Source organism: Patella vulgata, chromosome 2, assembly GCF_932274485.2.
Source record: "Patella vulgata chromosome 2, xgPatVulg1.2, whole genome shotgun sequence".
Classification (NCBI taxonomy): domain Eukaryota; kingdom Metazoa; phylum Mollusca; class Gastropoda; family Patellidae; genus Patella; species Patella vulgata.
The window spans coordinates 53,996,824-54,013,492 of NC_065880.2; the positions used below are offsets into that span (position 1 = coordinate 53,996,824).

General features: G+C 31.8%; 1 protein-coding gene across 8 annotated transcripts in view; it reads right to left on the reverse strand.

Moving 5' to 3' along the window:
• Positions 1-170: 170 nt before the first annotated feature.
• Positions 171-16,669, reverse strand: part of LOC126811913 (synaptotagmin-7) — a 113,024-nt gene continuing 96,525 nt past the window's right edge. For 5 of the 8 annotated variants that reach the window (XM_050537962.2, XM_050537965.1, XM_050537966.1 and 2 more), the window contains 7 exons: positions 14,892-14,945; positions 11,309-11,432; positions 9,184-9,553; positions 7,192-7,361; positions 6,245-6,359; positions 5,804-5,839; positions 171-3,746 (listed from right to left, as the gene is read on the reverse strand). In XM_050537962.2, the coding sequence (XP_050393919.1) occupies positions 3,442-3,746; positions 5,804-5,839; positions 6,245-6,359; positions 7,192-7,361; positions 9,184-9,553; positions 11,309-11,432; positions 14,892-14,945 (1,174 nt within the window). In that variant the 3' untranslated portion in view covers positions 171-3,441. The remainder of the gene's footprint in view (positions 3,747-5,803; positions 5,840-6,244; positions 6,360-7,191; positions 7,362-9,183; positions 9,554-11,308; positions 11,433-14,891; positions 14,946-16,669) is intronic. The other 3 variants (XM_050537968.2, XM_050537967.2, XM_050537969.2) reach the window with 3 other exon arrangements.

Sequence of the window (16,669 nt, forward strand, 5' to 3'; positions counted from 1 at the left end):
CAGTGAATGTGAAGTATCTAGGGTTTAAATTTACTTGTACTATGTAATTTTGGGACTAACATGCAGCCAGGAATGAAATCCCATATACAGTCAGTGGAGTAGAACACCATCACAAGTGACAGATCAAAGGACATGGGTATTGCTTTCCATAGAGAGAAACCATTCAAATCTATATATTTCCATAAAGAATTTTATTTGTCATTTTAATGTAAAATATATTGATTGTCAACAATTTATATTTAATAGTGTGATTTTATAACAACAACATTCTTCATCACAACATTAGTGTATAATATACATATATAATAAGTCAGGTCTTAAAACAAAAACATGAGATACTACATATTCCTGAAGCAACAGTTACCAGTATTCTCAGCTTATTAACTGATGATGGAATGCTTTAGGAATAAAGAGACACTACTTACACCATAGTTTTGGTTTGACCATATCATGACCACAGAAGCCATTGTTAATCAACATGTACCAAACCATGGACTATGTGTTATTAGAGGTTTATTAACAAGTTTTAAAATACAGGGTGTGATGACATCTTAATGTTATGTGTACCATTATTTCAAATAATGGCATGCACTGTGCCAATCATATATTATTTATACAAGATGGTAGAAAATATTTGACTGTTAAGTTGTTTAATTTTTAAGGTCTCCAGCAAGACAATGTGTAATATATTGATACAACACTCAGATTGAAATGCAGGTGCTGGATAGTGTCTGTATTTTAAGTTGTTTCATGGTCAAGTGCCGGACATAAAGTAATATTTTGATATTGCACAAGAGCTATATCCATATATTACGCAATGTCTTGCGTAAGGCAGGTCCAAAATTTCAACTCGTATAAATAATGTACGCTTGGCACATTGCCCGTACCATTATTTGAAATAATGATACGTCATCCTGCCAACATCAGAGGATGACGTCACATCTGTATTTTAAAACCAGTCATTACCTCCTCTTAGACCACACACTGCCTGCTACAATCTGTTTCATAGAGGATTACGAAAGTCTTCTAATATCTCTGTAAAAGATGACTGCCTTCAACACATGACATCACATCACGCGGTGTCAATCATTGGCTCAATGGCACATGCATTGTTTACATAAGACATTACTGGTTCATACAGAATGGTGTCTTTTACTCATTTTAATACCCATTTACACTAAAATAGGAAATAATTTTTACCTACAAATACTTCAAACGTCTTTATTTATTTTTCTAATACATAAAAGAATGTTTTAGAATTTAATTTGTCGGAGGAATAAAGTTAATATTTGGGGCTCAATAAGCCGCATCAGATGCGATGTCATCCTTATCAGTGATTGTGGCAGCCTAGTGAATATTCACTGCTGATCAGTGTGTGCCTGCTATTGCTGATCCAATAATTGTTTTTGGATGTAGCCTACAAACTGTGCTGTTAAATATGAGTTGTATGTTAGTCATTCATATTATGCTCTTGTTCACAATTTCACATTTCTAACTCATTATGGATAGCACACAAATGATTTTTTTATATTCCATTTGTGAGTAGCAAAAATCAAATCAAACTTCAACTGTTACTATGTTAAGCAATTATAAAATTAAAATCAACCAAATCTACTATGCATGCTTGCCATTAACTCAGAAATTTGTCACACAGTTTCGAATATTAAGCTTACTAAAAAAAAAATAAGCATGCAAGTTATTAAAAGTAAAAATCAACAATACAAAATTAATTTCATTTAATTAAAACAAAACAAAATAACAGATTATTAATTTACCAAAAAAGTTAAATGAAACTAAATAAAAAGAATAAATTACTAGAATTCTTTGTACAGTATACCCTAAGGACCTATTGCAACTTTACATAACCAATCATGGCATCAATGCCATGCAGATCACCCACACCTGGAGATATATATGTGTGTGGTGTACTGTTTTTGTCATATATATTTATATAACTTGTTTCTTGTGGAAAGTCCGGACGAGACAATCAAGTCTAAAATAACAATAAATAAAATTCATTTGAATAAAATATCCACTTCTTGACAATATTAATAACAATTTTAAGGGCACTAAAATCTCAAAACACATTATGTTTTACAAATTGTGACCATTGTAGACTTGCATTTGTATATTTATATTTAATAAATTGTCCAATATATGTATGTAAAAGTACAGTTAATTGAACTTTTTATATCAAACAAAATGGTTTTGTATATAAGGGAAAACAACTAAGCAAAACCCCCATCATCCCGCCTTAGACAAATAAGATTCATTCTTATTTAACAAAATTCTTCAATTACATGTTGACAGGAATGATTATTTATATTAATTGGTGTATTGATTCAATGTTGACAGCAACCAAAATACTATAAAACAAAAATCAAATTTTTTGTGATCATTATATCAAGATTTTTAAATTCATAGGGGACGGTTTTGGTCATGTGATATATTTCTTTCCATAATGGTTCCACTTAAATTAGTAAAGTTTAGTATTACCATATTATGCATTGAATTAATATTGTAATTTCTTACAGTTGATAAAATCATGTAAACATTAAACGAAAAAAAGTCAATTTTACTTGGAGCAGAGTTTCCTAAGAAATTTTTTAGATTTTAGTATTTTAATTACATCAAATTTAAAAACATTCTTAACTTATCAGGAACAGTCACCAAACTCACAAGTGGATGGTTTCATTCAGAAAACAAAAAATAACTTAATGCTGTTACTCTGCAACATGTTGTTAATGAAGTTATCATACACAATGAGTTACATCACAATATTTTGTTATACAGTACAAACTACATTGAACACTTAATTCATTATGAAATTATTGGCTATTGATACACAAGTCATGTTTTTAATAACAACAATCAAAATGTACATTACATACATTTAATTCATATTTATATAAACTTTTTGTTACTGAACATATTTCTTTTTTCAGCAATATCAACACCTATTTATACAATTTTCTTCATGCACTTAATTACGGTAAATAACTTGTCCAGAATAGAGGTGTTCTAGAACATGTTTTTCTTCCGTTTAACATTAACAACGATACTTTATATTAATCTATAGTAATTATTTTAGTCACTATAGATCCATCATGATAATTGTTCAACTTCATCTACTAATTGAAGGGATTTACCACACAGTAAGCTAGCTATCCAAAAAATATATCCTTTAACAAAGAATTCACAGTATACAATAGTTGGTCCAGGTAGCTAGCAAGCACTGTGTTTGGTCATTTTTTTTTACATTGTACTTTCCACTATTATATATAAAACAGTTGCTCTCTTTTTCTTCCAAAGAAGTTGAGTAAGATTTCATATCTTTGTATCAATGTCCTTAAAAAGTCTAGATTTAATATCCATTTACCACCATCATTAACTTTTTTGATTTTTAATTTACACAAAAAACTAAAGCAATCACATTTCCAATCAATCTTTCAAGAGGTGCCATTGGGCCACTTGTTGTCTTGGTTTTGAAACCATGTCATTCCAATGTCTGGTTTCCATGGGACCACTTCTGCCACCTAGAATCACTTTACCTATGAGCTCGTTACGCCCCACTTTATCAAAGTCCATACAAGTAACTTCTAGAGAGGCTTCACGTAGTTTCTCCCACGGAATGTCAAATATAAAAGATTCATTAAAAACAGGGTTTAATGTTCGCTTCTTAATGGTAGTTTTCTTCTTCTCTACTCTATTTTGACCAAACGACAGCCAAATTTTGACATAGGGATCTGTAATACAATTAGATAAAATCATATTATAGTAGGAATTATAAAAATAATAATATATAAATAGATGATTGTGTCAGTATCATCACCGTAATCTTTACATGAAATTTGAGAGAGATAACTGGAGCTCAACGTACACTCAACACAAACCAATTCATTTTGGGACTAACTTATGGTATTATTTTATTTTTATAATTCACTTTTTTGAATAGGGATCTTTAACAGGTTACCCTATTGCTTGCAATTGACACCTTTTAACTTTGGATTGAAATCATGCCACTCAACTCAATAACAGACCTTATGATCTAAAGTGCACTCTTTAGACCACTCAACCACGCACACCCATGTGAAATAAAAAAAAAACGAGCCAGGTCCGTTTTCACAGGGCACACTTTAAACATGCAACTATTTGTATGTACTCAATTATGCAACTTTATGTACAATATTTGAATAAGGTCCCCAAACTACACAAACAAGTGGTTGTCATGCAAGATATGCCCACATTTTGCAAGAGCTGGACAGAGAACAAGCTAAAAAAAAAAGAAGCGATTTTTCGTACAATCAGCTAGGGGCCATAATCCATGAAGTTATGGTCTGATGCATGCCAATATCGAAAGGAGCTGAGATCTTTGGAAGATAGACCTATTTTTCAAGTTTTGTCAAAATCGGATAAAAATTGTGACCTGTAGATGTCGGACAGGGGCGACGGCATAATACGTCCACATAAAAACTTATGATTTGAAATCAGAAGGAAAGTAATTATCTTGACTTGAATAATGAAGATGGAATAATAAATGTACTATTACAATATAAAATATCAAAAATAAAGATTCCATAACCAAGTGACAATTCCCAAACTCCAAAATTATAAAAGCATTTAACAAATACGACTGCAGTTATCTATTAAAAAATTTACCAAATAAATAGTAATGGGATTTAACCCAATTTATAAACCTATAACGGTAAATCTCTTTGATCTTTGGGGTATATTCTATGTTCGGAATAACTTGCTGTCTGAAAGTCGGGGGCGGCTTTGAATACATACAGAGGATTTTGGATTATTCTTCTGAAAGTTTTTCTTTAAACCTGTAACAGGTTATTCTTCCAAGGTAGGTTTTTATTATCCATGAGAAAACATGACATAAGGTTTTTCTTACAGGAATTCTGGGATATTCTCATTTTATGTACATGTAAACATAGACGGTTTATAAACAAGATAAAGTCCTCGACTTCGGTTATGCTGAGGAAGAAAGACTTCAGAAAAAACCCTCGAAAGAAAAACCTTGCCCAGCTTCATAGCCAAAGTCTCATGCTTTATCCTACACATAAACACTTTATCTACTAGCTCATATTTGAGCCTATATTGGAACAATCGGCAATGGAACACCTATTCAAATTCCAATGTTGCCTGCCAATGCGTAAATGACCTAACCAAATGACAGCACTAAGTGAGGGCCGTGCCTTAATCAGGATAGTCGTGATCACGCTAGTTCAAGTTGTTTATGCTATGACTACAATAAATATAGGTTCGGACAAATGAGGGTAAACTGTCTACAATTCCGAAGTTCATACAGAAACTTCCATATGTCCTACGATCAATTGAGATGAAATGCTACAGTTCGTTGGTAGAATGCATTGTTATAACTAAACTGTCGGATGGAGACAACATTTTCCATATAGTAGATGTGAACAGTCAGACAGCCAATTAACATATATACAAATGACACTATTTTGTCCAAGACAACATTTGTTGCAATCAAATAAAATAAAGAGATAATTTGGTCAGGGGTAATTGAGTCTACATCTGGTAATCATGTAACTCATACAATCTAACTCATCCAGGAAATCCAATTTGGAAAGATAGTTAATACCATCAGAAAGGGTAAGACGAAACATGCAATGATCAGGCCACCGGACAATAAAATTACAATTTGTATAAAATGTAACCATAAAAAATCAAATTAAAAAACTTAGTAAAAATTTACTAACAAAACAAAATTGTAAAAGAATTGAAATAAAATATACAACAATTGTATAATTCAACCACTCCTATAACATACCAGAACTTTCACATTTGTTACGTGTACGAAAAAAACCTGTAAATTATTTATTCAAACCATGCAATATCATATACAACCATTCATTTTGTAAGATGAACTGGCAAAAAATACATAGGTATAATATTACAACGTAAAGGATGTATTTAAGAATATAAAAAAATCATGCAAGTGTTCAGATATGGCTTTTGCAAAAAGATAAAGTTCTTGTAACTGTGCTATCTGTCTAAGATCAATTGATTTCTTGAACTATTATCATGCTACATGCTACAGATTCTACGCAGCAGGCAATAAGGTTTTCCAAAGTGATTTATTGATATTTTGAATAAAGCAATCTTAAAATCTTGTAAAAGACAGGTCAATATTTGTTTCTTCAATCAGTTTAAAGTCTTTTTTAGGAGAACTGGAATTAGATGTTTCAATATTAATCAGCGCCATATTTACCTGATGTTCCAGTTATATCTTTGGCTTTAAGTTCTTTAGCTTTCATAACAATAACAGATAATCTACCAATATTAGGTTGATAACATAGAGATAATAATAACTCTCCTAATTTACCCTGTCAAATAAAATAAATATCATACAATTTACATTGCTAAATATTGGGAGACTAGATTTTGCTCAATTGATAGTGAGTAAATTTACAGATTTTTCTTAAAAGCCAAGATACAGACAAGATACAATTAAGGCTAGTGACCTTTTCTTGTGTTGACAGTTATATATCTTGATCTATATGTATCTTAATAAAGTGAAATAAGATTAATCTAAAGTCTGATTTTATTTTGTTTATCTTTAGTTCAAATGATAGAAAATTTATTGTAACAAAAACATGGAAATCTGCTAAAGACACCTCCAATCCTACACAATATAAATTTAACATAAATCATAAGTCCCAAATATACACATTTATGTTTAACTAGAAGAATGCCCGGCTTCGCTCGGGGGTCATAACCCAGAAACCGGAAGTGGTAGACTAACGCCACCTGGCCTATGTTACTCCCCGGTCCGAGCTACCCCTATACCCCAAATTTCAGACTCGGGGCAGACCTAGTGTAGCAGCCAACCCCGAACAGACAGACAAACAGACAGACAGACAAACGACAGTCACAAATATTAATATAGATTGCAGAGTAATGAAACCAATTTTTGCACACAAAGACCAATCTAAATTTGGTGCACAAAAAGACCAATCTTAAATTTTTGCCGATTGATAAAATTGTGTAGAACGCATGTATTTTGCAATAAAATTGGATGTCAGAGTTTCAGAGAAAAACATATACTTTATAATACAAGTTGATGATAGCTGTTTGAGCATGTGTAGCATTATTTATGAACAACACTTGTAAGTATTGATACAAGAAGATACTTTGAAATAAAAAAACCCATCATACCCTGGAATCTTTACAAGGCTGTAAATACTTCCAAAACACAGGAGATTGTGACAGGTCAATCTCATTAAGAGGAACATAGGTCTCTCCAATAGGATCATCTCGACTGAATCGATCGTAATCTATAACTTGAAGATACAGGGTTTTCTCTAGTAGTTTATTATGTGGCCATCCTAATGAAAGAAAAACATTTACAGATCAATTCAATATTCTACTCATGTTTAATACCAGGCGTAGAAATAAGTGAACTTATTAGATTTGATTTTGCACAAAATTGGGTTCTACTAATCATATTTTACTGAGATATTGATTTTAATGCAGAATACAGTTTGGTTTCCAAATATAAAACCAATAATGTGATTTTACAAATAAAAAAAATGAGAAAAAAATTGTTAAAAAAATGTGTTATTCTGCAATTTAATTACTGGTAAGCTTACTCAATATTTGAAAGAGAGGAAATGGGGTTTAACGTCCACTTGTCACAAACTAGAACATTTCGGGACTAACATATGGTTTTATTTTATTTGAATAATTCACTTGTGCATAGGGGTCTCTATATATATAGCAGTGGGAGGAAACCAGAGCACCTGGAGAAAACCCACTGGGTTGGACTGGCAACCCTACCCCTTGTCACGTACAAGTGGGAAATCAAAACCATGCCACTTGACTCAATGACAGAGCTTATGATCTAATGTGCACATGTTGAACCGTTCGGTACCCAATTCCCCTCAATATTTGAAATAAAGGTTAAACTTTGTACAATGTATAGGGACTTTCATATCATCATACCTTCTATCTAAAGTAGGTAATTTACTTGATAAGAAATGTTCCACTTAGTTATATCAGGTATTTTGATCAGTAATTTAAAGAGGCATTGGCATTTTTGAGGTCTTGGCTGGCTGGTGAAAAAAACAGTTTATAATTTCAGTTGTAATAATTCAAACTGTCAAAATTTTATGAATCATACAAATGCTTTTTTGTTTTTCTAGGTGTTTAAGGAACGACCGCATAAGTAAGCTTATTTACAATAATTAAGTCTATTAAACATACATTATGCATGAGCTAAATCTGCCTATTGCAGTCTTCCTTTAGGTCTTAAATGTTATATATAAACTATTAATAAGATATTTATTAACTTTCAATGACATCTGGGGGGTCCAATTTTCAACAGATTTGAATCTGATCTGTGGTTCAACAGTTGTTGATGATGAACTGTAAAACTGGATAATCAAGACTTTGTTTATTATCATAACAGCTGTAACAATCGAGGCTACAGTGTTATTAAAATGAGAATTTCTCGGCTCAGAGTGAAGAAATTTGACTGAAATTTTTAGCATATTCCCTTTTAACTATTATTATAATGAGAACTGTCAGCTCTTTATCTCATCTTCCATAATGTTGTTTTATGGTTATTATGAATATTTTGAAATTATATTATCTTCATCATAATTATGTTTTGACTTTCTTAGAAAATATGAAATTGTAACTTTAATTAGGCCTACCCTAGTATAATCTGTGCATCAAATGCCTTTTTCAGAAAATGCCAACCATAGACTGATATTCCTTTTAAAGATTCAACTTTAACAAACATCGTAGTTTGCAAAGAATTCATTCTCCAATCTCGCAACAAATGTATAAGAGTAATCATAATTTCAGGGGAAAAAATCGCTTTGAACAAAAAGCTCCAAAAATAAAATTACTTCTACAACACACTCCATAAATCAAATAAACTTTGCACCCTGATTCCACCTCAACAGATGGATCGATATATAGTCAAGATGATCTAATACATCAAACTGTTTTATGGCATGTTGTGTACGCAGTTTCACCAGTAATTTTTTAAATATTAACAAATATCAATGAAAAAATAATTTCATTACACTCAAATATTATCAAAATGTATGACGCTTTCCACAGACAGATAATCAAACAAATATGATTAAAAGCCACAAGATTCCGTACCTGGTACTTAACTTGATTAATGATATGACATACCTTCAAACAGAAAACACTCATTCCAGTGAGGATTCAAATTTCTTTTTTTCACTTTTGTAAGAAGTTTATGTTTTTTATCTGGTAATAAAACAATTTTGACATATGGATCACTGGTGCCAGTAACATCTTTAGCAGGTAATTGAGTGGCACGGATTATCCGTAATGATAATGTCAATGATTGAAAATCATAAGCTAGTCCAAATTGAAGTTTTCCAAGTTTAAAATCCACTCCATCCACTATAGGCCCTGTAGTAGGTTCTGGAGGAGGTTCGTCCATTAATAATGTGGCGATACTTTTCACATTTTTCCAAACACTCGATGATTCCTCCTCTTCTGAAGCTGAACGACTCTGACTGCTTAAACTTAATCCCTGAAAATATAAACACCAACAACAATAATTTCTAAGTTTTAATTACAAAACATGGCTGATGAACTCAGTAAATATCTAGTGCAAGGATAATATTTGTAAGAATAAATACTATTATGATGGTTTACTATGTATATAATCTGAAGTTCCAAAACTTTTAACTTGCTAGACTCATTTGATCCAGTCCAATTAATCTATACTGGTGAATCAAGACACAATTACTTGAAAGTCATGGTATACTGTGTCAGACTGTCGGTTATCATATTACCATGTCCATATACTGGTATATAATTTCAGCTATTTTGTCCTGACCAATATTAATTGTAGTCAAAGATGAAACATTTGTGACTGGAACGATCAAGACTATGAACTTCTTGCATCCTATTCCTATCACTGTAATTCTCAAATTTTTACTTTATTTCGCACAGACAACACAATTTTTGAAACTGTAACGTCCATAGGTCTCATGTGTCGGAACATAGTAACAGATCTACGCAGGAATATAATAGTGTTCATGGCAAATAGAATAAGAAATGGTAATAAATTCGGAGACCTTCCTTTTTTAATCTTTAATGTTGAAAAAACAACACCAATAGAACAAGCAAGAGGTACCTAAAATTTATATTAATTTTGGTGCAGCAAAAATCAATTTATGAATCTGTATAACGATATTAGTATAGTGATATTTTGGGTATGTTATTTCCTATTTAAATTATTAATATTTCTATTACTAGTTAAGACTCAATAAATATCTTAGTTTACATCTTTCTTTATAAATCTCATTCTAATTGATGGAAAACAAAATATTAAGTGCCTTTCTGAAGCAATGATAAATCTCCTAAGATAAAAAAGTTTTATGGCGGCAAATAAAATCCAATCTAACAAAAAGCATTTGAAACTAAATTGATATTGCATGCCACTTGCTCCATTTTAGATCTTGACTTTTTCAATTTTATCTAAAACTGACAAGACAATCTTAGAGAAAATCAATACTTTAAATGTGACTAGATTTGTGTGAAACACGATTATGTTATTTGGAGTAAGCTTACAGCTTTCTCATTTTAAGTGAGTGCAAATTTGAGATATTTGCTGAACAGCTCAAAGCAATTTACCAACTTCGAAAGGATGGATAAATTTTGTTCAAATACATCTATTAAGTGTCTATAATAAAATGCATTAGCAGTGTTTGGAAAAGTGATAAAGACTAAACATATTAAAGATTCCTTTAAATATATGTACATCACCAATGTCATGAGTTAATAAAGTCTCAAATGAAAATGGAAAATATATCAAAAGAATAAGCTGTATGCAAGGGTACAGCATATTTGAATATGCATGCATGGTGAAGATCAAATATTACATCCCATCTGATCATATGTAGCTACAAGCCCTCTTATGTATAATCAAATTATAAGACAAATAGATGCTTCATATTCAAGGGGGTCATATCCTATTAATACAATATGAAATAGCACCAATAACAAAACCATACAGAAGTTCCAAATTTTATAAATAGTATCTCAGATGTCCATTTATATTTCTAAAAGTTACACATAAGAACTTATATATATTAGAGCTCAACTGCTGTCTATAATTCTCTAAAGACAATGTTACAGTAATTTAAAGTAATTTACTTTGTAATAAAAACAATATTTCATTATTGTGATGTTTTTTTAGTATTTTGCCACAGATTTATTTGTGTCAAGAATCAATACCAATCTTTTTATTTGGATGTAAAAATGGTTAACCAATGCTTACCCTGGTAATACCCATTGTATTATAAGATTCTTTCTGTAAACCTAGCTGTTGATTTAACGCCGTCTGAGAAGTAACGTTAGGCTGAACGTGCTCAGTCACCATCTTTCTTTCGGGACGCTCAAATCTACAAAGACAATTATATTAAAGGTAATTAAATAAAACCTTAGCTTGAAGAAACTATCAATTAGGAGAAATGTTTTCCCGAATTTCAATGCACAGGACTTATTATTTCTGGATTAGGGCTCACAAGTTTATCTGAACTTAAAAGTTGCTTTTCTCCAAAGTCAATAAGTAAATGTTCTCTTTGTTTTGCAAAGTAGGTTAGATAATTATTTCGGTATGTATAGGCCTGGTAATCCAACATTTAATGGAATGCAGATAACAGTTAAATATTTCAGTCAGACAGTAAAAACTGGCATAATAATGAATTTTTTTAAAGCTTTATGGAAATTAAAGAATATATTGTCAATATGTGCACTGTTACACAGAGAGAGAAATGGGGTTTAAAGTCCATAGGCATATGACTCTCGAGGGGCAGGGGAGGCAGCTGCCTCTCAAATTTTCGGGCAATTTGACTTTTCAGGCAGATGGGTAAAGTGAAAACAAAAATTATTATTTCATCTAGTTGGCAAAATAAAGTGATCGAAACCTGATAAAACACTAATTTTACTTCTCTTTTTTAATAGAAAACCACAAATTTGTACTGAATTGACTCTGATTTAAAAAATGTTGTCTGGAACCATTCTGTGCGACATTTTTGGGCATCGATTATTATTTGTGAATACAGCTGCAACAGTCTGATTGGATGGTTAGAATTCAGGTTGGCATAGAGTGGGATTTCGGTTGCAAACCGATTGGAAACTATGAAGTTGCTTAATTCACAGGCTAGAATAGCAGAAAAACGCATTTGCTGTGGTTAAATTTTCAAAATTTATTCGGGGAGTACGAGGCCCCCTTAACCTGTGACGACTGATTGGTTGTTTGGGATTTGGGGTTCAGGCAAGTCACCTAAAGGTAGGCTATATTTGACCAGATCGAAGTTGCTGTATTCACGGGTTGGAATAGCAGGAGATTTTTACGGGCAACATTCTCCCAACATTCATTGAGCTAATATGCCTATGCATCACAGGACAGTTTTATGAATAAATTTATCTGATTTCCTTCTAGAAATCCAAGTTAAAAATATAAAAGATATTACAATCTTCTTTTATTAGCTTATTTATATAAGCTGATCAATATACCATCTTTTTAAGAGAAATTATAATAGTTAACCGATTTAATATTATAACACCCATAACTGATTCATAGCATGCACATACTATTTATTATTAATGTTGTATGAGAGTCAATATGATACACTGGCAGTAAGATTACATTGACCTATAACACTACAGTGAGCTAGCTAAAGGAAACAATGTACACATAGCTGTATGTGTATAATATTTATCTGGTATAAAATCAATAACTGAAATCAATAAAGTAATTATAACTATTGTCAATATTCAATAACACAACCACAACATCACTGTACATTCTCAACATAAAACAACACAACTTCTGTATCATGGTACATTGCTAAAACTCTAGTGGTGCTCACTAAATTATTGAAATATCCGAATTCAAATAGTTCAAGCATTTTCAAACTGATTATTTGGTACTCCTTTATTCAATGTCAATTAAAATTAATAGAATTTGTGAATGTGTTTGCCTCTTATAGGAAACATTTGATAATAATAATTCAATGAAATCAACTTATAAAAAAAAACATATGTTGCAAAAAATATTGATTCACTAAAATGGATTAAAGAATTGACCATTGGAATTGAATCAAACATGAAATAAAAATAATACTGAACATTCAATGATAGTTATACAATGATAGTTATAAGCTTATCTACTGAGTAACAGTACAGTCAGAATTACTTCTACCATGGACCTTATAAGATCCATGCTTCTACTACATCATTTGCTGACCTCATCAGGTTTCTGGATACCAATATTAATGAATTATTGTATCATTGATAAGACTCCAGGTGCTTGTATATCTAATATAAACATAGAGGCAAAAAATATGATATATCTGTACTGAAAAGAAAGATCAGTATAACTGAAGGCATTTTTTATATCAGTCGTTTGGATGGGATGAAAAACCGAAATCCCGTGTACACATTGGTGTGCACATAAAAGATCCCTTGGCAGTTGGAATTCGATGTAAGAGTAGGTCAGTGCCGCTGCCCGGGCAAAATTTCCCTCATAGCACACTGCATGGCATATGCCCGTCTTCATTAGCCCAGTCGGAGCAGAATAGTAGGACGTTAACCCACATTTCATTTCATTTTCATTTTTTATATCACAGTTATTATTGTCATCGTCCAGCATGATCTGAAAAAGAATTTTTAGGAACTAGATACTCCATTACCAATGCCTACTCTCATATCAAATTCCAACTGCCAAGGAATCTTTTATGTGCACGCCAATGTGTACACAGGAACTCTGTTTTTCATGACATCCAAACAACTAGACAGCTGTCCTTGTCAGACCCTCCATCCTGCACCACTGACAAGGGCAAACCATGCCGGAAAAACTCGATGAACTTTCTCGGGCCAACACCGGGAGCAAACCCGCAACCTCCAGGCTAGTGAGCCAGCATCTTACTCACTTAGCCATTGTGGCTCCCCAATATCAAAATATTGATCATGAAATAAATAGAATAATATGTTTACACCATCATGCCACATGCAACCAACAGCTACAACACATTACATGTAGCTTTTATGGTAATTATATATATCCTTAGAACATGCCATAACAAAACAAAAACAAATAACTTTCACCCAACTGAAATAAATATGCATTCATAAAGGCCTTTATATTGGCAAATTCGAGAGAGTTCTGAAAAGTTCACCGGAACAGTCAAAATCTCTAACCTAAAACAAGCGGGGTATTTTTTCTATTTGCTGTGCTTTGATAGTTGATACCGTCTCTTCTATATTTTATGAAAGAGTTTTTCAACATTTCAGGTAGCCAATTTTAAAGCTCATCTGGAATTGAATATGTATATATTTGTGCGAGCATGAAATAGTAGATTGTATTTCTCCAATATGAAACCTATCAAATTAAGCATTTTTTAAATCACGCATACATGTAGAAAAATATCAATAAGATGTTGTCACTGCAGTTTTATTTCTCTTTACTTAGCATCTTTTAATACAAATGGGTGCAATGTAAACACGGCTCCAAAGATTTACTTTATTTATATTATTGTTAAAGACTCAATTTAGAATCAGTATCAAAGCAAATTTTATCCAGAACAATCTCCTATCTAATAAATATGCTTCGCGACAAGAAAAAGCAATTATGCTGGAGTTTTTCTGACACAGATGTTACACTTACAAAATACCATTTACTTAAAATTTACAGAGCATTGTGTATTCATCCACATACATTGCCATACAGAGTAGAACATTCAAAGCACCAACACAAAAAATTAACTACAAGCATTTAAAGTTGAGCAGTTGCATTAACACCATATAATACCACATTCAGTCTCAAAATGATGACTGTGTAGAGAACATGACTGTACCTCTTTAATACTCCATTCAAAATACCACCATTACTGTGGTTGCTACTGCTGTTACTAAATAAAACATTACAAATAGATTAGAGAGATTAACACAAAAATAGATAATAAATTAGTAATTAATGTGCATCAAAATTTTAAAACATACAAAGTAAAAGTGTTTCATTGACATTTTGTTGGTGCATTAAAAAAGAGTATCGCAAAACTTAAAAAAACATGACCTAAAGTTTACTTGATCTTATAATATTTTCTTTTTAAATACAGTCATTGTTTTTTTATAAGGCAAATGAAACACAAATGGATCTCAATATTTAATATTATTGTCAAAAGCTGTGTATAGTTCTTTACGGTAATAGAATAAAGTACTAGTCAGATAGACTATAAATCTTGTACTCTAAGTAACTCTGCCTTATGAATGGATGGAATCAGTATCACACTCCTCATTATTATGATATAACTTACTATATCCATAAACATGGGGAAGAGCTTTATCAGGAGAGCTTTTTTCACCTTACCAGCCGGACAAAAAAAAACAATGACTAGTTTATATGAAAGCAAAATTTTGAAAGATATTTTTTCAAATGAATAAATATTTCATATCAGTAAATGCTTGGAAATATGAATTCCATATTTTTCATTCAGACAAAATAAGTGATGCAGACAGAAGATTAAATCTGAAATCAAATTTATTCAAAAATATCACAGTTTATAAGGTGATAGACATACAGAAGATAATTTGTATTCAAATATTCAAAAAAAGATGACATGCATATATCAATTTCAGTCTGTATGTTGATATTAAATTGATATGGATCGCCAGCATATAATAGAAAACTAAGATGTAATCTGAAAGAAAAATCTGTATTATTAAATATCAAAGAAAATTAAAGAGTACAATGCATAATAACTCGGACTATATATCAAAAGAAGAAGACATCAAAAACTAGCAACATACGTCATATGATTGAAATTGATATAGAAAAATGCTTTGACAATTGCCTTAGTGGTAGTTCAATCGCGTTTTATCTAGGGAGAAACAGCAATTAACTTCTAGAGTTGTTGTCATGCGGTGAAAATGATGAGTTTCTTACTATGAACTCTCCCAGGTATTCTAGTTCAGTCAAGAAGTTTGTCTGGAATGTCGAACCATGTCTTATTGATCAACTGTTAAACCCGTAAGGGATGCCACGTCTTTACAGATCCGATTTGAGGGATTTTTGTCATACATATTCCTAGCATCATTCTGTGCTTTTAATCCCATATTTTACTTTATTCTCTAACTATGATCAAACTAATAATGAGATCACTTTCCCTACATATTTATTTAATGATCCCAAGACAAAATATCCACAGATGGTGTTAGCTCTGATTATCTCATTAAGACTAAGGATGCTTTATTGGTTCAAGAAAAGTGAGCCTACCACACATCCATAGTAAACATCATAATCCTCTGATCCTCGGCCCAATAAGAACTAGAGCATACAAACACATGACGAAAGGACCAATCATATGCGTTAATATAGTCAATATGAATAAGGAACCATTAGCAGTGATTGCGACCATTCTCTCTTTCTAGTCCTACAAGATAACATCAGTTAATCTGTGAATACCACCAGACCAATACCACATTAACCTTTCTTTTACAACCAAAGCAATTCATTGTCTGTTTGAAGATGATCATGAAGTGTGAATGGGCAAAATTAAGCGGACATCGATTCATCGATATCAAATTGTCAAGTATAGCTAGATATAGCCTCCTCCAAACTTGTATCTTCATAGTC